Source organism: Oncorhynchus tshawytscha, linkage group LG06 (assembly GCF_018296145.1).
Source record: "Oncorhynchus tshawytscha isolate Ot180627B linkage group LG06, Otsh_v2.0, whole genome shotgun sequence".
Taxonomy (NCBI): domain Eukaryota; kingdom Metazoa; phylum Chordata; class Actinopteri; order Salmoniformes; family Salmonidae; genus Oncorhynchus; species Oncorhynchus tshawytscha.
Window position 1 is genome coordinate 78,026,183 of NC_056434.1, and position 26,742 is coordinate 78,052,924.

The 26,742-nt window shown below is 42.5% G+C and overlaps 1 protein-coding gene across 6 annotated transcripts; it reads left to right on the forward strand.

Annotated features, from left to right (window-relative positions):
* The first annotated feature begins 1,024 nt into the window (after window positions 1–1,024).
* Window positions 1,025–26,717, forward strand: LOC112253126 (cilia- and flagella-associated protein 36). Of its 6 annotated transcripts, none has more exons than XM_024425067.2 (12): window positions 1,025–1,362; window positions 16,120–16,184; window positions 16,433–16,534; window positions 17,915–17,998; window positions 18,930–19,044; window positions 19,351–19,438; window positions 23,070–23,214; window positions 23,901–24,006; window positions 25,233–25,375; window positions 25,670–25,816; window positions 26,044–26,148; window positions 26,443–26,717. In XM_024425067.2, exons 1-12 carry the CDS (start codon window positions 1,260–1,262, stop codon window positions 26,524–26,526), a joined length of 1,287 nt encoding a protein of 428 aa, XP_024280835.1. In that variant the 5' UTR covers window positions 1,025–1,259; the 3' UTR covers window positions 26,527–26,717. The 6 variants fall into 6 exon arrangements, with proteins under 6 accessions (XP_024280835.1, XP_024280838.1, XP_024280837.1 ...); XM_024425071.2 differs by lacking the exon at window positions 1,025–1,362 and adding an exon at window positions 1,669–2,210; XM_024425068.2 differs by lacking the exon at window positions 1,025–1,362 and adding an exon at window positions 2,318–2,760.
* The last annotated feature ends 25 nt before the right edge of the window (window positions 26,718–26,742 follow it).

The window sequence follows — 26,742 nt, forward strand, 5'->3', positions numbered from 1 at the left end:
CACGTGGTCTCCGGTTTTGAGGCATATTGACGTACTGCCAAATTCTATAAAATGACATGAGGGCAGTTTATGGTAGAGAAATTAACATTCAATTATCTGGCAACAGCTCTGGTGAACATTCCTGAAGTCAGCATCCCAACTGCACGTTCATTCAAAACTTGACACATTTGTGGCATAGTGTTGTGTGATATAACTGCACATTTTAGAGTGGCCTTTTTTGAGAAATAATATTTTTGTGCATATGGAAAATGTCAGCTTATGAAACATGGGACCAACACTTTATATGTTGCATTTATATTTTTGTTCAGTGTACATTACACCATCTCTGTTTCCAAATGTACAAATAAGCAGAGTAAGTTATGCCTTACAAATATGTTCTCATGCATAATACAACATACTTTTTTGCTTAATTTTGGCATGCCCACTGTTGCATGCCCTGCCTTTATGAACTGTAGGACTAAAGTACAATAGACAGCCTTATTTTAACAATATATATTTCAAAATACAAAAATAGTGTATATTTATTGTATAACCTTGATGCCTATATCGAATTGATACATTTAATGTTTACTCTTAATAAAAAAAAATCTATTCAGGTAGGTCTACGCGCTTTAGTGACTATCCATTTCAGATTACGTGTTATTTAAACTGTGGTAGTTTAACCTGTGAACTAATTAATCCTATCTCAAGAGTGGGGGTTAATTTACCACAGCGCCCGGGTGACAAGGGTGTGGGGGCTCTCAATCATGAAACTAGATTGCCAGTGTCTTGGCTATGCACACTATCACCCTATTCAGGCATAGAGAGGTATCTTCAACTAGCACACGGAAACTTCGCCCTACACAACAACGCCAATAAACGGGCAATGTAGCCTAAATCACTATTCAGGTAATGTAGGTAGTTTACAGTGAAATGTCAGGGATTATTAGTATTGTGCGTTCAAAGGATCACAAAGAATAAAACACTTACTAGGTTACCACACACCTGATGGGCTGTTCAATTTGTAGAACGCTAAACGCTGATGTAATCGGTTACCATAGGGACCGATTAGGAGTCAACCTATTCGACCACTTCGAAATTCATGAGTGCGCATTTTCAGATTTTCTGCAGCTACGGAGAGGGATACTAACAATACATGGACTAGCTTGTTAGCTAGATCTCAACAAATGTATGCATACTTACACTTCAGTTGTGCATTTTGTTTAATTTCAAGACTAACCTTCCTCGCCTGAAGAGCACTAGTGTATTTTTTAGCCAACATGGCTGAGGACAGCGAGTGGGTTGTGGAGAGCATCGCTGGATATTTGGGAAGTCCTGAATGGGTCATTCCATACACTGACTTCTTGGAAAACAAATGCACAGGTAAGAAAGGCCATTTGTTTTTCTACGTTTTTACGATACAGAAAATTATTATAAACGGTTTTCAGGACCAGGATTACACATGCTGGAATCATCCTTGGCACCCCTGCTCGAGTGAGCTAGCTACCAAGCTGAATAACAGCCAGCTAGCTAACGTTAGCTATTACATCTAAAACTTTTACTGTAGCTAGCTAGCTTCAAGCACGTAATGTTTTTGTTGGCGAAAGGGAGCAGTGATTTTCCAGCTCAGTTGTTTGGCATGCGTCAGTGCGTCACATGTTTGAGCGACATTCATCCAACATGTCTTATTATAGCTTAGTTAATACTTTAAGCAAATAAACTAGCTGGTTAAGTTATCCACTGGGTGAAACAGTATATACATGTGCGTAGAGACCACTCGAACGCCTAGAAAGTTCCGATTCAAACGCACAATTCACCAGATCTGCATTAGAATGATCACCAACTATTGAGTTTCGCTGATCAACTCTCTGCATTTACTTCCGGTATGTACTTCCAAAAAATTTCTAAATAAAAATGTACAAGCAACCGAAAAACATCCAGTGTGATAGGATTGAGCTGTTGTATTCTTCCGATCTGATCGTGGCAGTAATTTGTGATTTTTATTTTGACCTTTTTTTGGAAGTACATACCGGGAGTAAATGAAGATACTTGCTCAGCGAAACTCCATATTTGGTGATCAACGAATTTACATTATAACGCTTACAGTGGGGAATCGGCGCTTTCTGGATGTTAGCATACAGATACTGGTGCACACACTGGCTGAATCAACTTAATTGGTCAACGTGTTGTGACATGGAATCAACGTGAAAAATTCATTGGATTTGAAAAAAGTAATTAACCAGTACGGTTTTCATCTAATTTTAACATGCGTTGTAAACATTGAAATTAGGGTTGAACTCAAATACATTGACTTACAGGTAAAAGTTTTGTTAATATCATTAATTTGGCATCTTATTTATAGGGCTAATGTAATGGTACCCCATTCATAGACGCCAACTGCTTTAGCTCTATTGATGATAGTATCTTCTTTATGGGAGCTTTTTGAAAGCTAACACGCATCGCTTGCCGTACTCTTTTGTAAACATAAGGACCATATTTCATAACAGCGAGAAATAATTTTCTAAAAACAAAAGGTTAAATTGATACACACATTGTTAGGGTTAATGTTCCCACACAGCCATATCCATGTTTCAGCGCTTGTTTACTGATGACAAGAGGTGCTAGTTAGCTGTCTATCATGCTCTGAACACCTGTGTGGAAGCGTAACTCGGGAAGTGTAGTTTCGTTGGATGGAGGCAGCCATAGCTGTTTGGATCTGTAACTGCTACAGTGTAGTTTTGTCGGATGGAAGCTCCCATAGCAGTATAGATCTGTGCTACAGTAAGTATATTTTAAATTTAAAGGATTGTTTCTCGCTGATGAAAGATAAGGGCTATATATTTCAAAAGCCGTATCACAAGCAACTACTATTGACATTTCTAAAGGTTAAACCACAGCGTAGGGATTGTAGTTCACATGAGGTAGGGGAAGTGAATGGCTGAAAACTGTAGGGAGAAGGCAGAATGCCGCCTAAAGTTTTTTTTTTAAAGCTAATGTGATGGTACTACAACTTCTAAACTTCCAAAGATCCAATCAACCATGGATGAATGATGGTATACCTAGCTACAAGCTGAAATTATGGTGTTCTTTGTTTGCTAAATTAAATGTAAGTGTAGACTACATAAACCCAAGCTCAAGTTAGGAGTTACATTCAACTGTTCAATGTTATTTAGGTAGTCTATGCAAATGAGTATGGAAGCTGTTCAATGTTTTGACATGATACACAACATTAACATGCCAACGTGTTTTAATTGGCACGTTAAAGGGTAGGAAGTGTGAGTTTTTACTAGTGATGTACCGATATAAAAATTTTGGCCGATAGAGGCCTTTTAAGCATTCTAGTACAGTTAAATAGTTAACACACACACATGGACGCAGCGGTCTAAGGCACTGAATCTCAGTGCAAGAGGCGTCACTACAGTCCCTGGTTCAAATCCAGGCTGTATCACATCCGGCCGTGATTGGGAGTCCCATAGGGCGGCGCACAATTGGCCCAGTGTTGTCCGGGTTTGGCCGGTGTTGGCCGTCATTTTAAATAAGAATTTGTTCTTAACTGACTTGCCTAGTTAAATAAAGGTTACACACACCACACTGACCAAAAAGTTATTTTGTTGCCATTTACGTATGTCCTCGTTACCAGTAAAACATCATCAAAACCTATTTCTTTCACTTACTTGCTGTGCTGTTTCATTGTTCAGTCGTTTCATTCTCAACCAGGATTTCTATGGAATGCCATTTGGGTCTTTGCGTGTCAAAAAATATACTATTAACATTTTTTTCCCATTTTTTTTCACTGATATTTAACCAGGTAGGCTAGTTGAGAACAAGTTCTCATTTACAACTGCGACCTGGCCAAAATAAAGCAAAGCAGTGTGATACAAACAACAACACAGAGTTACACATGGAATAAACAAACACAGTCAATAATACAATAGAAAAAGTCTATATACAGTGTGTGCAAAAGAGGTAGGATAAGGGAGGTAAGGCTATTTGAGTGTCAAATAACGCTATTTGAGTGTCAAATAACACTATTTGACATGTCAAATAAGTTTGTTGACCAAACAAGACCTGAATATGACTGTCACATAATAATTTAAGGCGTTAATTAATTTTTTACGTAGTTATTACACATTGATTACACTATCACTCATATTTCATATGTCACAAAGATTCATCGATATGTATGCTATGATGCTGCTAAGGTTGTCTCGCGCACCTACAGTGCTGGCCATTAAAAAAGGGCAATGAATGCCATTATCTTGGCATTAATGGATTTCACCTTAGAGTTGTCTCACTGAAATGTTGTTACTCTTTCAAATGACTGCTTGACTTGTTGACTGCTCAATCCACACAGCAGACATTGTGGGCTAGTTTAGGAAGGCTGTGCTGCACGTATAGCGCATAATTTTACATGGCGTCATTACTTCATGTACCTTCATTATATAGGTATGCACATCAGCTTTGACATCGGTTTTGCACATCGGGCATTAAACTAGACATCGGCCGATTCCGATATTTTCCACGATATATCGTGCATCCATAGTTTTTACTCAAGGTAGTAACAACACAGTGTGGTCAAAGACTTAGTACCTTAGTTGTAGTCACGATCTAGTTACTTATAACTATAAACATAGTTATGCTTTAGCCTTTTCACATATTTATTAACTTATTTGCAGATATCTTAAATTACCCACAATGTACTAATTCTCAACATCCTATGGAGAATCTACTCTGCGTTAGCTACACTACATGGTCAAAAGTATGTGGAGACCTGCTCGTCGAACATCTCATTCCAAAATCATGGGCATTAATATGGAGTTGGTCCCCCCTTTGCTGCTATAACAGACTCCACTATTCTGGGAAAGCTTTCCACTAATTGTTGGAACATTGCTGCGGGGACTTGCTTCCATTCAGCCACGAGCATTAGTGAGGTCAGGCACTAACGTTGGGTGATTAGGCCTGACTCGCAGTCGGTGTTCCAATTCAACCCAAATGTGTTCGATGGAGTTGAGATCAGGGCTTTGGGCAGGCCAGTCAAGTTCTACCACACCAATCTCGACAAACCATTTCTGTATCGACCTCGCTTTGTGCATGGGGGGCATAGTCATGCTGAAACAGGAAAGGGCCTTCCACAAACTGTTACCACAAAGTTGGAAGCACAGAATCATCTAGAATGTCATTGTATGCTGTAGCGTTAAGATTTCCCTTCACTGGAACTAAGGGGCCTAACCAGGAACCATGAAAAACAGCCCCAGACCAGTTCTCCTCCTCCACCAAACTTTACACTATGCATTGGGGCAGGTAGCATTCTCCTGGCATCCGCCAAACCCAGATTTGTCCGTTGGACTGCCAGATGGTGAAGTTTGATTCATCACTCCAGAGAACGTGTTTCCACTGCTCCAGAGTCCAATGGCAGCGATCTTCACACCAATCCAGCCGACGCTTGGCATTGCGCATGGTGATCTTAGACTTGTTTGTGGCTGTTTGGCCATGTAAACCCATTTCATGAAGCTCCTGATGAACAGTTCCTGTGCAGAAGTAGCTTCCAGATGCAGTTTGGAACTCGGTTGTGAGTGTTGCAACTGAGGACAGACGATTTTTACGCGTTACGCGCTTCAGCACTCTCCGATCCCGTTCTGTGAGCTTGTGTGACCACTTTGCGGCTGAGCCATTGTTGCTCCTAGATGTTTCCACTTCACAATAACAGCAATTACAGTTGACCTGGGCAGCTCGAGCAGGGCAGAAATTTGACGAACTGACTTGTTGGCATCCTATGACAATGCCAAGTTGAAAGTCACTGAGCTCTTCAGTAAGGCCAATGTTTGTCTTTGGAGATCGCAAGGCTGTGTGCGTGATTTTATACACCTGTCGGCAACAGGTGTGGCAGAATCCACTAATTTGAAGAGGTGTCCACATACTTTTGTATATATCGTGTAGCTCTGTTGAAATGAACACAACTTGTTTCCAAAGCTAAGCAGGGTACATAAAGGTAGGCATCTGTATGGTAGACTCGTTCTCACTGAAGTGTATTACCCCTCATCACCAGCTGTCTACACTATGTGAAAACCAGCACCTCCCTCGACAGAGATCAATCATCTCAATAACTAAAGCAGATAGCTTGCTACGGCCCACTACATAATGAGGATGTGAAATTTCAGCACCAAAGCACGTTTTTACTTTGGGCAGAGTGGGTGGACACCCTATTGTTCAGGCAGAAGTCATTGGACTGTGGCTTCACATTTTATTTCAATATACCCCTTTATTTAGGTTGATAGCATGACGTTGAAAAAATGACTTCAAATATGACATTTTACAACATTGAAACAAGGTCAAATAAACTGTGTAATCAAATCTAAAGTTAATTGACGAAAGGATGAAAAAGATTTTTTATGTTTCTTTGTGGAATTTTTAATGCAATTTCACCGTATACAGTACCAGTCAAAAGTTTGGACACACCTACTCATTCAAGCGTTTTTCTTTATTTGTACTATTTTCTACATTGTAGAATAATAGTGAAGACATCAGAACTATGAAATAACACATATGGGATCATGTAGTAACCAAAAAAGTGTTACACAAATATGTATTTAATGAGATTCTTCAAAGTAGCAACCCTTTGTCTTGATGACAGCTTTGCACACTCTTGCCATTCTCTCAACCAGCTTCATGAGCTAGTCACCTGGAATGCATTTCAATTAAAAGGTGTGTCTTGTTAAAAGTTAATTTGTGGAATTTCTTTCCTTCTTATTGCGTTTGAGCCAGTCAGTTGTGTTGTGACAAGGTAGGGGTGGTATACAGAAGATAGCCCTATTTGGTAAAAGACCAAGTCCACATTGTTTTATTTTATTTAACCTTTATTTAACTAGGCAAGTCAGTTAAGAACAAATTCTTATTTACAATGACGGCCTACCAAAAGGCATCCTGCGGGGACAGGGGACTGGGATTTTAAAAATTTAAAATGAATACAATACAAATATAGGACAAAACACACATCATAACAAGAGAGACACAACACTACATAAAGAGACCTAAAACAACAACATAACAAGGCAGCAACACATGACAACACAGCATGGAAGCAACACAACATGGTAGCAGCACAAAAACATGGTACAAATATTTTTTTACCTTTTTATTTAACTAGGCATGTCAGTTAAGATTTTTTTATTATTTTCAATGAATGCATAGGAACAGTGGGTTAACTGCCTTGTACAGGGGCAGAACGACGCATTTTTACCCCTGTCAGCTCGGGGATTTGATCTTGCTACCTTTCGGTTACTAGTCCAACGCTCAAACCACTAGGCTACCTGCCGCCCCATTATTGGGCAAAGTCAACAGCACAAAGGTCAAGAAGGTAGAGACAACAATACATCATACAAAGCAGCCACAACTGTTAGTAAGAGTGTCCATGATTGAGTTTTTGAATGAAGAGATGGAGATAAAACTGTCCAGTTTAAGTGTTTGTTGCAGCTCGTTCCAGTCGCTAGCTGCAGTGAATTGAAAAGAGTGACCCAGGGATGTGTGTGCTTTGGGGACCTTTAACAGAATGTGACTGGCTGAACTGGTATTGTATGTGGAGGATGAGGACTGGAGTAGATATCTCAGATAGGGGGGAATGAGGCTAAGAGGGTTTTATAAATAAGCATCAACCAGTGAGTCTTGCGACAGGTATACAGAGATGACCAGTTGACAGAGGAGTATAAAGTGCAGTGATGTGTCCTATAAGGAGCATTGTTTGCAAATTTGATGACCGAATGGTAAAGAACATCTAGCCGCTCAAGAGCATCCTTACCTGCCGATCTATAAATGATGTTTCCGTAATCTAGCATGGGTAGGATGGTCATCTGAATCAGGGTTAGTTTAGCAGCTGGGGTGAGAGAGGAGCGATTACGATAGAGGAAACCAAGTCTAGATTTAACTTTCGCCTGCAGCTTTAATATGTGCTGAGAGAAGGACAGTGCACCGTCTAGCCATACTCCCAAGTTCTTGTATGCGCCGACTACCTCACGTTCTAAACCCTCATAGGTAGTTATAACACCTGTGGGAAGAGGGGCATTCTTCTTACCAAACCACATGACCTTTTGATTTGGAGGTGTTCAGAACAAGGTTAAGGGTAGAGAAAGCTTGTTGGACACTAAGAAAGCTTTGTTGTAGAGCATTTAACACAGAATCCGGGGAGGGGCAAGCTGAGTATAAGACTGTATCATCTGCATATAAATGGATGAGAGAGCTTCCTACTGCCGGAGCTATGTTGTTGATGTAAATTGAGAAGAGCGTGGGGCCTTGGATTGAGCCTTGGGGTACTCCCTTGGTGACAGCCAGTGGCTGAGACAGCAGATTTTATACACTGCACTCTTTGAGAGAGTTAGCAAACCAGGCCAAAAGCTTTGGCCAAGTGAATAAAAATAGCAGCACAATATTGCTTAGAATCAAGGGCGAGGGTGACATCATTAAAGACCTTGAAGGTTGCAGTGAGACATCATAACCTGAGCGGAAACCAAATTATACCCGAGAGAATACTATAGACATCAAGAAAGCCAGTCAGTTGATTATTAACAAGTTTTTCCAACACTTTTGATAAACAGGGCAAAATAGAAATAGGCCTATAACAGTAGGATCAGCTCCTTTAAGTAAAGGACGAACTGTGGCTGCCTTCCAAGCAATGGGAACCTCCCCAAAAAGGAGAGACAGGCTTTGCGATGATAGGGGCAGCAACCTTAAAGAAGAAATGGTTTAGACCCTCTGACCCAGATGTGTTTTTGGGGTCAAGTTTAACCTCTCTGGGGTAGGCGGGACGTTTGCGTCCCACATGGCCAATAGCCAGGGAAAATGCAGAGCGCCAAATTCAAATACAGTTCTATAAAAATCAAAATTTCATTAAATTACACATGCAAGATAGCAAATTAAAGCTATACTCGTTGTGAATCCAGCCAACATGTCATATTTCAAAATGGCTTTTCGGTGAAAGCATAAGATGCTATAATCTGAGGATAGCACAACAGTAAACAATGAGAGAGTAGCATATTTCAACTCTGCAGGCGCGACACAAAAGGCAGAAATAAAATATAAATCATGCCTTACCTTTGACGAGCTTCTTTTGTTGGCACTCCTATATGTCCCATAAACATCACAAATGGTCCTTTTGTTCAATTAATTCCGATATATATCCAAAATGTCCATTTATTTGGCGCGTCGTTTGATCCAGAAAAACACTGCTTCCAACTTACGCAACGTCGCTACAAAATATCTCAAAAGTTACCTGTAAACTTTGCCAAAACATTTCAAACTTATTTTGTAATACAACTTTAGGTATTTCTAAACATATATAATCGATCAAATTGAAGACTGGATGATCTGTGTTCAATACAGGAGCAAAACAATCTGATGCTACTTTTCTGGTCACGCGCCGCTATCAAAAGGTACACATGAAGTGACGTTCGTTCTGAACTATGGCACTTCTTCATTATACAAAGGAAAAACCTCAACCAATTTCTACAAACTGGTTTTACCTGCTAAATAAGTTCTGTTATACTCACAGACATGATTCAAACAGTTTTAGAAACTTCAGAGTGTTTTCTATCCAATACTAATAATAATATGTATATATTAGGATCTGGGACAGAGTAGGAGGCAGTTCAGTTTGGGCACGCTATTCATCCAAAAGTGAAAATGCGGCCCCCTACCCCAAACAGGTTAAGGAGCTCCACCTCGGACTCGGTGACTGGCTGCAGGGAGAAACTTTGTAGCAGGGCATGGGAAAAAGAGGGAGAAGAATCGGGGATAGTCGCGTTAGAAGGGGTGGAAGATGAGGAAATGTTGGATGGGCAAGGAGGCATGGCTGAGTCAAATAGGAATCCTGACTTAATGAAGTGGTGATTTTAAAGAGCTCAGCCATGTTGACAACCACATCATCAACATTAAGGGACATGGGCAGCTGTGAGGAGGAGGGTTTATACTCCAGGACTTTCAGTGAAAAACATAAGAGGGCAACAGTACTTGTGCAAAGTTTCAGAATGATAACTTCCAAAATGAGTGTGCTACATGACATTTATCATGAAGTCACCCAGGTGTCCCACACAAGTAGCCCAAATGTACCCCAGTGGCCAAACTGGTGAAGTTACACATTTTGAATGGAATAACTATAAACAAAATACAAAAATGGTATAATAACAAAAAACATGAAAAAAAAAACACATTTACAAAATAACACTTTCAATATTTGGAAGACCCTCAGTCCTCTACACAATATTATGCTGCTAATGCCAGGTGCCATAGCACATCCATGCCTGCAGAAATACATTTGGGCAGATGACCACTTGTGGCAGGAGCTGGATGAACCAGCTTCAGTGGGGGATGGACACCTTGGCACTGGGGGCTCCCATTCGGAGTCAGTGTCACTGTGAAAGAAAATGTTCAGTTAGAATAGTTTCACATATGAGCCCTGTATCAAGAGGTATAATAAACACACACATATATGAGTACAGGGAACATAAGGTTGAATATATTATTATAGACCTGCTAGATCTACTGTCTCATTTATATTATGACATTTCAGCTAGATCTACTGTCTCTATTATATTACAACAGACCAGCTGTATCTGTCTCCATTTCACTTTGGCCATTGTTGTGGGCCTGCCCTCCCCTCAACAGCATCAAATAGGCTATTTCATTTCACAAATAATATTTTATATTATTAATTTCAAACAACGGCATTAGCATGAGAACTTACCAGTCCAAAACGATGTTTTCTCCGTTCAAAAAAATATTCCTTCATTTGGGAATCGCTAAATGAATCGTCCTCGATCAATTTCTTCTAAAAATGTGTGTACATCTGTATATCTAGACTTAGATTTAGCTTTTCTGGACTTAGTCGCCATACTGATTGATATATATAAACAGCTGAATATGCGCTTTACCAAAACAATGCTGTTGTCACGAACCGGCTCAAAGCACGTAACAAAGGGAGACAACGTGGAGATAAGGAGTAACAAAAATATATCTTTATCAACTAAAGCAACTAAGGAAAATATCATCAGTAGTGCAAGTGAGTGTTTTGCATGCATGAATGTGATAATGCAGGGTGTTGAAAGGTGCCAAAGCAAACAAACAAAAGGCCACCAAGAACCACAACACAATCTACAAAGGTGTCTGCATGGAGATAGTCTCTTCCATGAATGTGGAAGAGGTCTATTTATCCTGGGACACACCTGGCCCAGGTGTTTCCCATGAAGCTGACGACCCTCTTAACTCCGCCCACCGCCATCCTAATAAGGAAACAAGAACAAAGACATAATACGGCAGACAGAGTGGGAGGGTCGTCACACTGTGCGCAACATGCGTTGCTCCTTCCCGTATGAATTGTCAATGGCGAATGAACCTCTTTACGCCAGAGTTTACTACATGGGTTGGTCTTCCAACACATAAACATTACATATTGCCGTTTACCTCAGCTCATTGGCTATCTACCCAGCTAGATTTCAAGACGAACAGTGGTTATTGGGTTAAAATACAGTCAATCAACGAAACAGCGGGCAAATCATTGGTGCACAATGATGTCATTACTTGTTGTCTTCAAATCGGTTTATTTCAGTCAATACATCCCACGAAATGACCCATCAGGTTTGGTTGTGTTACAAACAAACCAGTTGATTGCAATGAAACCAAACATGACTTGAAAAGTCACGTTTTGTGTGTGTATTTACCTCTAATGTGTTGTTGAAAGTGGAATGAGACAGAATTCACGACACAAGCGGTTCACAAAATGTTTTGTGTTAGAATCCATTTGTATAGCCTATCAAACAAAAAAACATTAATTGTGTAACAATGAGCATTGGAACTTTTTATTTGACCTTTTATTTAACTAGGCAAGTCAGTTAAGAACAAATTCTTATTTTCAATGACAGGCAGTGGGTTAAGTGCCTGTTCAGGGGCAGAACAACAGATTTGTACCTTGTCAGCTCGGGGATTTGAACTTGCAACCTTCCGGTTACTAGTCCAACGCTCTAACCACTAGGCTACTCTGCCGCCCCATTGCAAACAGAGGAAGATTGTCAAAGGTAAACAATTTATTTTATTGCAGTTTGATTTTGTTACGCCTGTGCTGGTTGAAATAGTTGTTTTTTTATGTGGCTCTATCCTCAGATAATCGCATCGTATTCTTTCGCAGTAAATCCTTTTTTAAATCTGACAACGCTGTTGGATTAGCAATATTCTAAGCTTTCGAAACATGTGAGACACTTGTATTTTCATGAATGTTTAATATGACTATTTATGTAGCGATCACCGTATGTTGTCGAATTTCATCCCGCTACTGGGTTCCGTGCGCAGAGAGGTTAAAACCAGCAAATCAAATTGTTTGGGGAAGACCTGGTAGAGACAACTGAGGTGAAGGTGATCCTTGGTAAAGATTACCACTCCTCCACCTTTGGAAGATCTGTCTTGCCGAGAAAGGTTAACATCAGTATTCAAAACACTGTTCCTTAACCACGTCTCAGTAATGACCAACACATCTGGATTGGAGCTGTGAACCCACACTTTCAATTGATCCATTTTAGGTAATACGCTTCTAGTGTTAACGTGCAGAAAACCCAGGCTTTTACGAGAGCAGAAATCAGTGAAGCAGATATCAGAGCACAAGTCAGAATTAGGGCTAGCAACAGTAGTTGGGCCAGGGTGTACAGTCGTGGCCAAAAGATTTGAGAATGACACAAATATTAATTTTTCACAAAGTCTGCTGCCTCAGTTTGTATGATGACAATTTACATATACTCCAGAATGTTATGAAGAGTGATCAGATGAATTGCAATTAATTGCAAAGTCTCTCTTTGCCATGTAAATGATCTGAATCCCCAAAAAACATTTCAGCCCTGCCACAAAAGGACCTGCTGACATCATGTCAGTGATTCTCTCGTTAACACAGGGGTGCGTGTTGACGAAGACAAAGCTGGAGATCACGCTGTCATGCTGATTGAGTTTGAATAACAGACTGGAAGCTTCAAAAGGAGGGTGGTGCTTGGAATCATTGTTCTTCCTCTGTCAACCATGTTTACCTGCAAGGAAACACGTGCCGTTATCATTGCTTTGCACAAAAAGGGGTTCACAGGCAAGGATATTGCTGCCAGTAAGATTGCACCTAAATCAACCATTTATCGGATCATCAAGGAGAGCAGTTCAATTGTTGTGAAGATGGCTTCAGGGTGCCCAAGAAAGTCCAGCAAGCGCAAGGACCGTCTCCTAAAATTGATTCAGCTGCGGGATCGGGGCACCACCAGTACAGAGCTTGCTCAGGAATGGCAGCAGGCAGGTGTGAGTGCATCTGCACGCACAGTGAGGCAAAGACTTTTGGAGGATGGCCTGGTGTCAAGAAGGGCAGCAAAGAAGCCACTTCTCTCCAGGAAAAACATTGGGGACAGACTGATATTCTGCAAACAGTACAGCGATTGGACTGCTTAGCACTGGGTTAGCCATTTTCTCTGATGAGTCCCCTTTCCGATTGTTTGGGGCATCCGGAAGTAAGTTTGTCCGGAGGAGACAAGGTGAGCGCTACCATCAGTCCTGTGTCATGCCAACAGTAAAGCATCCTGAGACCATTCATGTGTGGGGTTGCTTCTAAGCCAAGGGAGTGGGCTCACTCACAATTTTTCCTAAGAACACAGCCATGAATAAAGAATGGTACCAACACATCCCCGAGAGCAACTTCTCCCAACCATCCAGGAACAGTTTGGTGACGAACAATGCCTTTTCCAGCATGATGGAGCACCTTGCCATAAGGCAAAAGTGAGTACGTGGCTCGGGGAACAGAACATTGATATTTTGGGTCCATGGCCAGGAAACTCCAGACCTTAATCCCATTGAGAACGTGGTCAATCCTCAAGAGGCGGGTGGACAACAAAAAAACACATTCTGACAAACTCCAAGAATGAGCTGCCATCAGTCAGGATGTGGCCCAGAAGTTAATTGACAGCATGCCAGGGCAGATTGCAGAGGTCTTGAAAAAGAAGGGTCAACACTGCAAATATTGACTCTTTGCATCAACTTCATATTAATTGTATATAAAAGCCTTTGACACGTATGAAATGTTTGTAGTTCATACGTGCTTGTACTTCAGTATTACATAGTAACATCTGACAAAAATATCTAAACACTGAAGCAGCAAACTAATATTTGTGTCATTCTCAAAACTTGTCCACGACTGTACATGAACATTTCCAGATATCATCAACAGAAATGTAATCAAGGCACAGCATAGTACAGGGAGAGCTCTGCAGTGTTGATTTATGACTTCTGAATTTGCATCAGATGGCAACAAGATCATATTGTATAGAAATTTCATCAAGTAACATGAATACAAAGCCGGCGAGAGGTGGTTAGAATAGGATGGGAGGCCAAAGGTCTGTGTAACCAATAGAGAGTCCCAAGTGTGGGAACAAACAGTCTGTCCCACGGTTGGGTAAAGACAGTTTGTAGTCAAAGTATGCAGGAATCATGATGCAAATAGAAAAATAGCAAGATGCACAAGAAAAAATAAAATCTATAACGACTTGGGGCTAGCCATTGTAAGTTCAGAGTCACCTGCCCCAACAGTGCGTGTGTGCTGGAGGCGAGCGAAAGCTTGGGAGAGAGGAGTGAGTGTGGTAGAGGAACCTGTACCAGATGGGGAGAAAGGCCAGGGCAGACGGTGAACAGAGAGTGGTGAGTGTGGTGTAGGAACCTGTACCAGACGGGGAGAAAGGCCAGGGCAGACGGTGAACAGAGAGTGGTGAGTGTGGTGTAGGAACCTGTACCAGACGGGGGAGACAGGCCAGGGCAGACGGTGAACAAATTGCCAGGTGGAACCCAGGGAGCAGGTGTCACACCCACTTGGAAGAAGCTTTTATTTCTGGAGGCAGATTTCTTGTATAAAATGCCAGTGAATGGTCTTTGAACAGCAGGATGGGGCTTCAGAGGATGCTTCAAAGACTCCTGACACTTGTTGGGCCAAAAACCCTTTTACTTCACACCTTAGTGCTAATTGAATGTGTATCTGGTCTGTCCTTTCAAGCCTGAGACCTCAGTTCCAGGTTGGAATGGTGTTCTCAGGTCTCTGCTGTTTGTTTGCTAGAGCACCCTCTGTATAGCTTGGAAAAATAACCTTGGAAGCAGTAATCTCTCCGGTTAATTTTGGTCAAATTAGGTTATAAGTTTGGAGTTTTGGTCTGGAGCGAAGGCCATGCTGTGGCGAGTAGCATCCTGCATATGTACCTGCCAAAAAATACAAATTTATCTAACTCAATCTATCCTTTTGTAAAAAAACATGTTGAAAGATGTGAGAGCTCCCATTTAGCTGTCTCTCTCTATGAGGGGGGCGTGTTTCCACTGCATGCCAGATATTATGTCAAGAACAGCGCAAATAAGCAAAGAGAAACGACAATCCATCATTACTTTAAAACATGAAGTCCGTCAATCCGAAAAAGAAGAAATGTTCAAAGTTCAAGTGCAGTCGCCAAAACCATCAAGTGCTATGATGAAACTGGCTCTCACGGGGACCACCACAGGATAGGAAGACCCAGAGTTACTTCTGCTGCAGAGGATAAGTTCATTTGAGTTACCGGCCTCAGAAATTGCAGCCCAAATAAATGCTTCACGCAGTTAAAGTAACAGACACATCTCAATAACTGTTCAGAGGAGACTGTGTGAATCAGGCCTTCATGGTCAAATTGCTGCATAGAAACCACTAGTAAAGGACACCAATAATAAGAAGACTTGATTGGGCCAAGAAACACAAGCAATGGACATTAGACCGATGGAAATCTGTCATTTGGTCTGATGAGTCCAAATTTTAGATTTTTGGTTCCAACCGCCATGTCTTTGTGAGACTCGGAGTAGGTGAACGGATGATCTCTGCATGTGTGGTTCCCACCGTGAAGCACGGGGGTGTGATGGTGTGGGGGTCTTTTGCTGATTTATTTAGAATTCAAGGCACACTTAAGCAAGGCACTTAACCCTATTTGCTCTTGTAAGTTGCTTTGGGTAAGAGCATCTGCTAAATGGCTAAAATGTAAATTAAGAATGTATGTCAATAAGCAGTGTCACCCTACTTGTTTAATTCAGATATTATGCATGCAAGTTTGCATAGTTGACCAATTTTGCATTTTCTTTCAGTTTTTGATGATGAAGATGAAAATAAATTGACTTATACAGAAATCCATCAGCAGTACAAGCATTTGGTGAGTAGCTAGCTACAGTCTTTGGAATGGCTTGCAACATTATTATGCATTGGGTTTCTTATTATGATGATTTATCGTTACACATGTATCTTAAATAGACATATTCTGGAAGGGTCTGCAATTCCATAAATTAGTCCTGAATCAAGATGTGGAATGGCTGAGTTAGTCATGAATAGTTTGTCAGTGTCTTAACATCAAATGTTTTGTCTCTGGAAAATGGTGATGCAACTAGCTACATTTACTTTCAGGTGGAGAAGTTGTTAGAAACCTACATGCAAGAGGTTGGCATCGATGAGCAGCAGTTTTTGGAGGCATGCTCCTCTCCTTTTGCCAAGTCCAAAACCTTACAGGTAAGCTCAATCATCTTTCCTATACACTGCCACAAATTATGCCAGCTACGTAGATGTAGACGGATGAGTGTGCACCTTTACAATACAAATGGGTTGAGAACAGAACATCTAGATATTTACATATCCTTCAGTGCTTTACACAAGTCAGTGGAAGGAAAATGTAAACCATTCCTCTGAAAATACCTAGGTCTATGTTTGGGCCAGGGCTCTCTCTGGATACAGCATTAAAGACTCCCTAAAAATAACATTATGTCACTGTTGTGACATAATAACACTTGCCTGCTGTGATGACATATATAGGGGATTTGTATTATGATGATGTCTAATGGTTGCTGGGAACTTGCCAGCTATTGGTCTCTGGCCATACTGAACGATATATTCTGTATCTGGGCAGAATTCAATAGCCTCCATCTCAGGACAATTAATTTAATGCACCATCAATGTAATGACTCCTGTACGTGGCGGAGTTAATTTGTGATGACTCATCAAGTAATGTAATACGTCTCTGACAGTAGAGATGAGCTCTTTGACATCCCAAAGGCCTAGTTGCCTTTTGATGAAGCCAAGCGCTACAAGGTTCAGGTCTGCACTGAACTGGAAGCTAACCAAGTCATTTGGAATAATTATTGCACAGTTTTATTTATCTGTTATTTTACAAGGTAAGTTGACTGAGAACACGTTCTCATTTGCAGCAACGACCTGGAGAATAGTTACAGGGGAGAGGAGGAATGAGCCAATTGTAAACTAGGGATTATTAGGTTACCGTGATGGTTTGAGGGCCAGATTGGGAATTTAGCCAGGACACCAGGGTTAACACTCCTACTCTTACAATAAGTGCCATGGGACCTCAGAGTCAGGACACCCGTTTAACGTCCCATCCGAAAGACTGCACCCTACACAGGGCAGTGTCCCCAATCAGTGGGATATTTTTCTTTAGATCAGAGGAAAGAGTGCCTCCTACTGGCCCTCCAACACCACTTCCAGCAGCATCTGGTCTCCCAGCCAGGAACTGACCTGGACCAACCCTGCTTAGCTTCAGAAGCAAGCCAGCAGTGGTATGCTGCAGGTCAGGAAGGAGGAGTGGACAGTGCCAGAGTTTAACAACTCTAATGAGGTATCTTACTATGGGATGGGTTTCTACAACGACTCCCTGTGATATTGTTACAATTTAACTTTGGGCCCTATCTAATCAAACTCAATTACCAGGTTTCTGGGATAAATCCCAAACTATTCTTCTTGCACTACAAGTATGCCTAGGTTATGCACATTTGATGTGTGTAGATAAACACTGTAAACATTGTTTGTTTATTTTTGTGCAAGAATACTAACTTATCCTGGAGACCTGTTTACTGATTTTATGAAATGGGCCTTCGGTTGTAGCCTGGTGGAACAAGCCGAGCGCATCGGTCAGTCTGCTTGACCAGGCCACTTCGGTTGCATGGCAAGCAATCAAGAACAAGAAAGGTACAGTTTGAACTACCTGTGAAGAAAGGTAGGATACATATTAATGACTTGAAGGCAAGCTCCTTTCAGTTCTGCTCATGCTGTTACTTGCTGTCTCCATGCCAACTGTTTTGACAGTTCACCGCCCACTAGGGCGGGGTTGTGATACTACTTAATTACCTTGCTGAAGCATTTCCCCGAGGTCTGAATCTGAGGACCTTATCACCATTGAGCCTAATCCACACCTTTCCCGACCCTTTACCTTCCTACTAATGGTAGGGAATATGAACTGTCAGAGTGGGGAAATGTGATAGGATTGGGTGTGCTCTCATGAAAAAACATTCAAGATAACTTTCAGCCTAGATCTTCTTGAAATGCGTCCTCCTGTCATGGACTGAGGAGCATGCCCCATCATGTTCAACTCCATGGTCAAAGAATGCATGGCTCTGCATAAAAATACATAATAGGAAATAGTTCAGGTACACAATGATGGATTCTGTTTCTCCTCCATCTGCTGGTGTTGTGAACCTGAGACTGTTAAACATACAGGAGCTCAGGTAGACCTGATCTATGACCAGATTAGTGGGCCAGGCCTAAATCGGGTTAGTGAGATACAGGAACAGCTCGATGGAGCTATTCCTGATGGAGAGTGTTACTTAGTCTCAGAGCCAACAGTGCCCTCTGGGACATACCTGGGCCAGAAAAAGACCTCGGTTGTGATTTAAGTTACCAGGAGGCACATAATGTAGGCCTCAGGACAGAGACAGAGAGAGGAAGAGAATTCAGAGCTGACTCAGATTCAATTACATTGCCAACTGCCAAGGTTGCACAACCCAGAGGCAGAGAACTCAAAGAAACAAGTACAAATATGAATAATTCATAGGACTTGTCAAGATGGTTAGCAGATATAGAACAGTATTCATGCTTATTATTAACTGTACCTTTTGTACAGACTGTATTCCAGCCCGTCCTGGCCACAGACGACTTCCAGATGTTCAGGTCTCTCATGGTGCAGAAGAACATGGAGCTCCAGCTCCAGGCGCTGCAGGTCATTAAAGAGAGAAATGGTACACCTTTTCACTGTTGTCACACAACTCCTAATTAGGGTTGAACAAATCTGGTAACTTTCCCAACATATTCAGATTTTGCAGATGTCTTGATTGGAGGATTCCGCATTTCTTGCGTATTCCCTCCTGATTTGTGAAAGTTACTGGATTTTTTTGCAATCCTAATGCTTGCCTACCTTACCAGTTTACACACTACTCCATCATGCGGGTGTGCCCATACACACACACACACTTGGCACAATGGCACCGATGAGCCTACACCGGTCCAAAACTATTTGTTCTAATGCTCCCCTCCTGTGTGCATAGGCGCCCTGCCTGAGTGTCTCACAGATGGAGCAGACGTGATGAGTGAACTGGAGCAGCAGGAGATGAAGATTATACAGGAGGTTCTGAAGTAAGAGACTCATAGAACTGGGGCCATTACACCAGCCCTCATACATGCACTGTCATTTTATAATAATAGGGTTTTCATCAGGTTCTCATAGGCTTTGTTGTGTCGTTTCCTTTAGTCATTGGCGCACACGTAGGGCCCATAGTTTTGCCTGAGCACATTATTAGACCAGGAAAAACTCCAGCTCCCGATAAACCCCCCAAAAAAAGGAACAATAAAACAACAGAGGCTATATGCATGATATATTATTATATATTAATTGTAGCCGTCTATTTACCACCACAGACCGATGCTGGCACTAAGACCGCACTCCACCAACTCTATAAGGCCATAAGCAAACAAGAAAATGCTCACCCAGAAGCGGCTCTCCTTGTGGCCGGGGACTTTAATGCAGGCAGACTGAAATCAGTTTTACCACATTTTTAGACTCTAGACCACCTTTACCCCACACACAGAGATGCATACAAAGCTCTCCCACGCCCTCCATTTGGCAAATCTGACCTATAATTCTATCCTCCTGATTCCTGATTACAAGCAAAAACTAAAGCAGGAAGTACCAGTGACTCGCTCAATACGGAAGTGGTCAAATGACGTGGATGCTACGCTACAGGACTGTTTTGCTAGTACCGACTGAAATATGTTCCGGGATTCATCCAATGGCATTGAGGAGTACCACCTCAGTCATCGGCTTCATCAATAAGTGCATTGACGACGTCGTCCACACAGTGACCGTACCTACATATCCCAACCAAAAGCCATGGATTATAGGCAACATCCACATCGAGCTAAAGGCTAAGTGCTTTGAAAGGTTGGTAATGGCTCACATCAACACCATTATCCCAGAAACCCTAGACCCACTCCAATTTGCATACCGCCAAAACAGATCCACAGATGATGCAATCTATATTGCACTCCACACTGCCCTTTCCTACCTGGACAAAAGGAACACTTATGTGAGAATGCTATTCATTGACTACAGCTCAGTGTTCAACACCATAGTACCCTCAAAGCTCATCACTAAGCTAAGGATCCTGGGACTAAACACCTCCCTCTGCAACTGGATCCTGGACATCCTGACGGGCCGCCCCAGGTGGTGAGGTTAGGTAGCAACACATCTGCCACACTGATCCTCAACACTGGAGCTCCACAGGGGTGCGTGCTCATTCCCCTCCGGTACTCCCTGTTCACCTTCGACTGCATGGCCAGGCACAACTCCAACACCATCATTAGGTTTGCTGATGACACAACAGTGATCAACGACGAGACAGCCCATAGGGAGGAGGTCAGAGACCTGGTCGGGTGGTGCCAGAATAACAACCTATCCCTCAACATGAGCAAGACAATGGAGATGATTGTGGACTACAGGAAATTGAGGACCGAGCACGCCCCCATTCTCATCAACGGGGCTGTAGTGGAGCAGGTTGAGAGCTTCAAGTTCCTTGGTGTCCACATCAACAACAAACTAGAATGGTCCAAACACACAAAGACAGTCGTGAAGAGGGCATGACAAAGCCTATTCCCCCTCAGGAAACTAAAAAGATTTGGCATGGGTCCTGAGTTCCTCAAAAGGTTCTACAGCTGCACGATCAAGAGCATCCTGCCTGACTGGTTGCATCACTGCCTGGTACGGCAATTGCTCGGCCTCTGACCGCAAGGCACTACAGAGGGTAGTGCGTACGGCCCAGTACATTACTGGGGCTAAGCTGCCTGCCATCCAGGACCTCTACACCAGGCGGTGTCAGTGGAAAGCCTTGAAAATTGTCAAAGACCACAGCCACCCCAGTCATAGACTGTTCTCTCTACTGCCTCATGGCAAGCGGTACCAGAGTGCCAAGTCTAGGACCAAAAGGCGTCTCAACAGTTTTTACCCCCAAGCCATAAGACTCCTGAACAGGTAATCAAATGGCTACCCAGACTATTTGCATTATGTGCCCCCCCAACCCCTCTTTTTACGCTGCTGCTACTCTCTGTTTATCATATATGCACAGTCACTTTAACCACACCTACCTCAATTAGGCCGACAAACTGGTGCCTGTATATAGCCTCACTACTATTATATCCTTAGCTTAGTGATGAGCTTTGAGGGTACTATGGTGCTGAGCTGTAGTCAATGAATAGCATTCTCACATAGGTGTTCCTTGTGTCCAGGTGGGAAAGGGCAGTGTGAAGTAGAGATTGCATCATCTGTGGATCTGTTTGGGTGGTATGCAAATTGGAGTGAATCCAGGGTTTCTGGAATAATGGTGTTGATGTGAGCTATTACCAACCTTTCCAAGCACTTCATGGCTACGGACGTGAGTGATACGGGTCTGTATTCATTTAGGCAGGTTGCCTTTGTGTTCTTGGGCACAGGGACTATGGTGGTCTGCTTGAAACATGTTGGTATTACAGACTCAATCAGGGACATGTTGAAAATGTCAGTGAAGACATCTGCCAGTTGGTCAGCACATTCAGTGTTACTTGCCTTGAAGCGAGCATAGAAGTGATTTAGCTCGTCTGGTAGGCTTGTGTCACTGGGCAGCTCGTGGCTGTGCTTCCCTTTGGAGTCTGTAATAATTTGCAAGCCCTGCCACATAAGACACGCATCGGAGACTGTAGTATGATTCAATCTTAGCCCTGTATCGGCACTTTGCCTGTTTGTTTGTTCGTCGAGGGGCATAGCAGGATTTCTTAAGCTTCCGGGTTAGAGTCCCTCACCTTGAAGGAGGCAGCTCTGCCCTTTAGCTCAGTGCGAATGTTGCCTGTAATCCATGGCTTCTGGTTGGGATATGTATGTACAGTCATTGTGGGGACGACATCCTCAATGCACTTCTTGATAAAGCCAGTGACTGATGTGGTGTATTCCTCAATACAATCGGAAGAATCCCGGAACATGTTCCAGTCTGTGATGGCAAAACAGTAGTTTAGCATCTGCTTCATCTGACCACTTTTTGTTATTGACCGATCACTGGTGCTTCCTGTTTTAATTTTCGCTTGTAAGCAGGAATCAGTAGGATAGAGTTGTGGTCAGATTTACCAAATGGAGGGCGAGGGATTGCTTTGTACGCATCTCTGTGTGTGGAGTACAGGCGATCTAGAATTTTTTCCCCCTTTACCTTGAACCCTGTTAAAAAACCTGTGCTTTGAATTGAGGAGGGCAGTCCATAAGCGCAGACGAAGGATATCAAGGATCTGGAAAAAAATCTTTACGGAGGAATGGTCTAAGATCCCTCCCTAAGTGTTCTCCAATCTCATAAAACATTTAATAAAAAGGCTCAGTGCCATTATCCTCACAAGGTGAAGTATTGAGAACAGGTGCCAATAATCTTGAACCCCATCTTTTGGGAGAGAAAAAAAGTATTACTTTTTAAACAATGTTTTCTCTGAGAAATTGTATTAGTATAATAACATTTTCCTTTTTATTTTGCATACAATATAGCTCAGTATTTATTTATTTTATAGTCTCTAAATGGTGACAATAATGGCTGTGTTATTTAAGATCGCTTTGTATTCAACTACAAGTAACACATTGAAACACACTAGTGCAACCCTATAAAACCATGGTGGTGTTTGATGTAAAGTAACCTCACTCTTGTCATCTGAGTTAAACGACCATCTACTAGTAAACATATCTCCCCGATGTGTGTTTGTACAGGAGGTCAAAGGAGGATTATGACCTAGAGATGGCTCGGCGACTGCAGTCAGAGGAGATCGGCTCCACGTCCAGAAGCTGCTCTGATAGGCCAGTTCTAGAGGCAGTCAGCATCCAGAGGGCCACCTCCATTCAACAGACCAACAAGGTGAGTTATGAACCTAATACTGACTCATCAGAGTGTTGTAATACAAAAATACTGAACATAAGCCTTTGTCTGCCTGTAGAATGTGATAAATGGTTCCTATTTCATGTATTCATAGCCATAGTATTCTTCTGAGCTATGTAGTTTAGCAGCAACACAAAAGAAGGGGAAGTGATGAGTACAGCAGCTTACAGTCCCTACATATCACGTTACTAGACAGTCTTCAATCAATCAACTAATGCAGTGGTACATGATCTGGCAGATATCCAGCCCTGTTCTAGGACATGGACTCACATTGTTAACTAAAGGTTTGACCTGTAACACTGTTTTTTCCACATTATCGTTACAATATATGTTTTTTTAGCCTGTATTATTAACCTAAAGTGGGGTATGTGACAACTCTCTTGTATGTTGCACATGCTCAGCCCAAGGCTGAGGCAAAGGTGTGGGATAGTGGTAGCCACCAGCCCTCTGTCCCTCTGGTCAATGGAAACGCAACGGTAACTCTCCTAGTAGTACAGTGCACACAGTCTGCTATTGCACTGTTATGTGCACTGTTACAGTCTGCTATTGCAATGTTAGACCTGCCCATAAATGTTAGCTGTACAACCTGAACTTTGTGAACATCAGTGTGGCATAACTAGAACTGCTAGATGCAATGACATGGCTGCCCTGTGCCTTCCATGTAGGTGAACAGTACATCTCCACAGAGAGGGGAGCTGAAGGCTGCTGGAGGTAGTGGGCAGCTGAGTCCAGCCAATACCAGCACATCTCCCCCTTCTAAGTTGGCATCAGGTAATAACTGTTACATTCAGTCTCCAATACTGTTGGCTGACTGTTTCCCCTCCATATACTTTGATGCTTGAAACAGTCTTCTCTGTTTCATGTTCTCAGTACATCTGCTCTATTACTAGTCTGTAGTGATGTACCTTCCCTACTGTTCACTGGATTTACTCTGTGCCATTAGTTTATAGTATACACTAGTCTGTTCCCCTTGAAGCCTTTCCTGTAGTGTAGATATAGCACATGAATGCTAAAAGGTTAATCTACATTACATGTCCCTTCAAATTAGTGGATTTGGCCACACCAGCTGCTGACAGGTATATAAAAATCGAGCACACAGCCTTGCAAACTCCATAGACAAACATTGGCAGTAGAATGGCTTTACTGAAGAGCGTAGGACCGTGTAGCGTGTAAAAATCTTCTGTCCTCGATTGCAACACTGACTACAGAGTTCCAAACTGCGTCTGGAAGCATCATCAGCACAAGAACTGTTCATCAGGAGCTTCATGAAATGGGATTCCTTGGCAGAGCAGCCGCACACAAGCCTAAGATCACCATGCGCTAAGCCAAGCGTCGGCTGGAGTGGTGTAAAGCTCGCTGCCATTGGACTCGCGTTCTCTGGAGTGATGAATCTGGCAGTCCGATGGAAAAATCTGGGGTTGGCGGATGCCAGGAGAATGCATAGCCATGCAATGCCAACTGAACATTTTGGTGGAGGAATAATGGTCTGGGGCTGTTTTTCATGGTGCGGGCTTGGCCCCTTAGTTTCAGTGAAGGGAAATCTTAACGCTACAGCATACAATGACATTCTAGATGATTCTGTGCTTCCAACTTTGTCAACATTTTGATTAAGGCCCTTTCCTGTTTCAGCATGACAATGCCCCCGTGCACAAAGTGGAGTCCATATAGAAATGGTTTGTTGAGATCGGTGTGGAAGAACTTGACTGGCCTGCACAGAGCCCTGACACCTTTGGGATGAATTGTAACACTGCGAGCCAGGTTCAATCGCCCAACACCAGTGCCCGACCTCACTAATGCTCTTGTAGCTGAATGGAAGCAAATGCCAACATCTAGTGGAAAGCCTTCCCAGAAGAGTGGAGTCTGTTATAGCAGCAAAGTGGGGACCAACTCCCATGAATTTGGAATGAGATGTTCGACGAGCAGGTGTCCACATACTTTTGGTCAGGTAGTGTACTTCAGAGGTTGTGTGACTACTGGATGGTTATGTGTTGATGCAGAACCACGAGTCCTTCCTGCTGTGAGGGTTCCAGTGAAGGGCATAGAGCTTCCGGCTGTCTCCAGGGAGAAGGGCAGCAGCCAAGCAGTAGAGGGCTGGATAGAAGAGGCACGCAAGGAGGCTGGCATCTCCAAGCCGTTCACAGTGAGACTCTCCTATTGCATACACCATACAAAGGGCTTTGTGTTTTGGTTCATCATGTCACATGACATAGATTTGAATGTTTAAGTCTTTCCCAGAAAGGAGAATTAGACTATTTACATTTTTCTGATGGTGCTGAAGCGTCGGACATAAAAAGGGGGTTTGATGAAAAAGCTTTAAATCCAGGTCATGTGACATTAACCATAACACAGAGCCATATGTCATGCCCTCTGAATAAACACCCAGGCAACATGACCAGTTTCGCTGAAGACAGATGGATTGTGTTTCTGTGTTCAGGAGTTGTCAGCAGAGCAGCAGGTGCAACTCCAGCAGAGGGCGCTGTACCTGAGGCAGCAGAGGGACAAACTTCAGGCCATGAAAAGAGAGCAGAGACCCAAACCAGCCACACCAGAGGAACCCCCTGCCCCCACTCCCAGCACACCGGTAACAGCTTTCATTAGTTACCACTAATAACGATAACAATGCACCACACCTCAGCTGATGACTGCAAATTCAAGTAGAACTCTGCTAGCAAAGAACTCTGGTCTGCCTGTGTCATGTTTTTAGTGAGTTTCAAATGCAATCTTCTCGATTGGTTTCCCCTGATTTTCTGTTCACATTATTCCCCTGCTCTTTATTCCCCTCTTCTTTTGCTGCCTTGCCAATCAAAGGACTATGTTCCTAAAATGAACAGGGGTGGTGCTAGTAGTGTACAGGAAGAGATGGTCAATGCCTCGCAGCCTGCAAGCTCTCTCGTTGGGGGACATAAACCCAAGGTGATCTGGGTTGAAGTGACAACTGTCTCCACTTTGTAGTGCTGCTGCCCCGTGTGCTTCTACTCTTCTGGCTCTATTCAGTCTAGATCGCTGAAGCTTTAGATTGCGCAGTATGAAAAGGGTCATTTCCAATTGAGCCGGCATATGCAGTCGCCACTAACATCGCTTTTAAATCAGGCTGAACTTCGGCGATACGGATTGAATAAAGCCCTTGCTGTAGTAGATTTGTGACTTAAGTTTGAGTGGTGCTACCGTTCAACATTTGATACACTTTCTTGGTTTTCCCTTCAAAAGGAGATCTCTGTCGAAGATAAAAAGAAGTTACAGAAAAGAAAACATCTGGCTGAAAAACTGAAAGAGGAAGTCATCAAGAAGTAAACGCAACTGCAATATACATCCCCCCCAGAGTTTAATTGTAGTCAAAATGGTCCGGGACTGTGCTTGAGAAGGGGCAAAAGGAAAGGTATTAAAATGGATCTTTATATAGAATCAGTGGTGCATTAATATTAAACTATGTAAGATCATGTATGCTGTTTAATAAATCCTATTATTTTATACACTTTCTGCCAGAGATCTTGTGTGATAAACCTACTG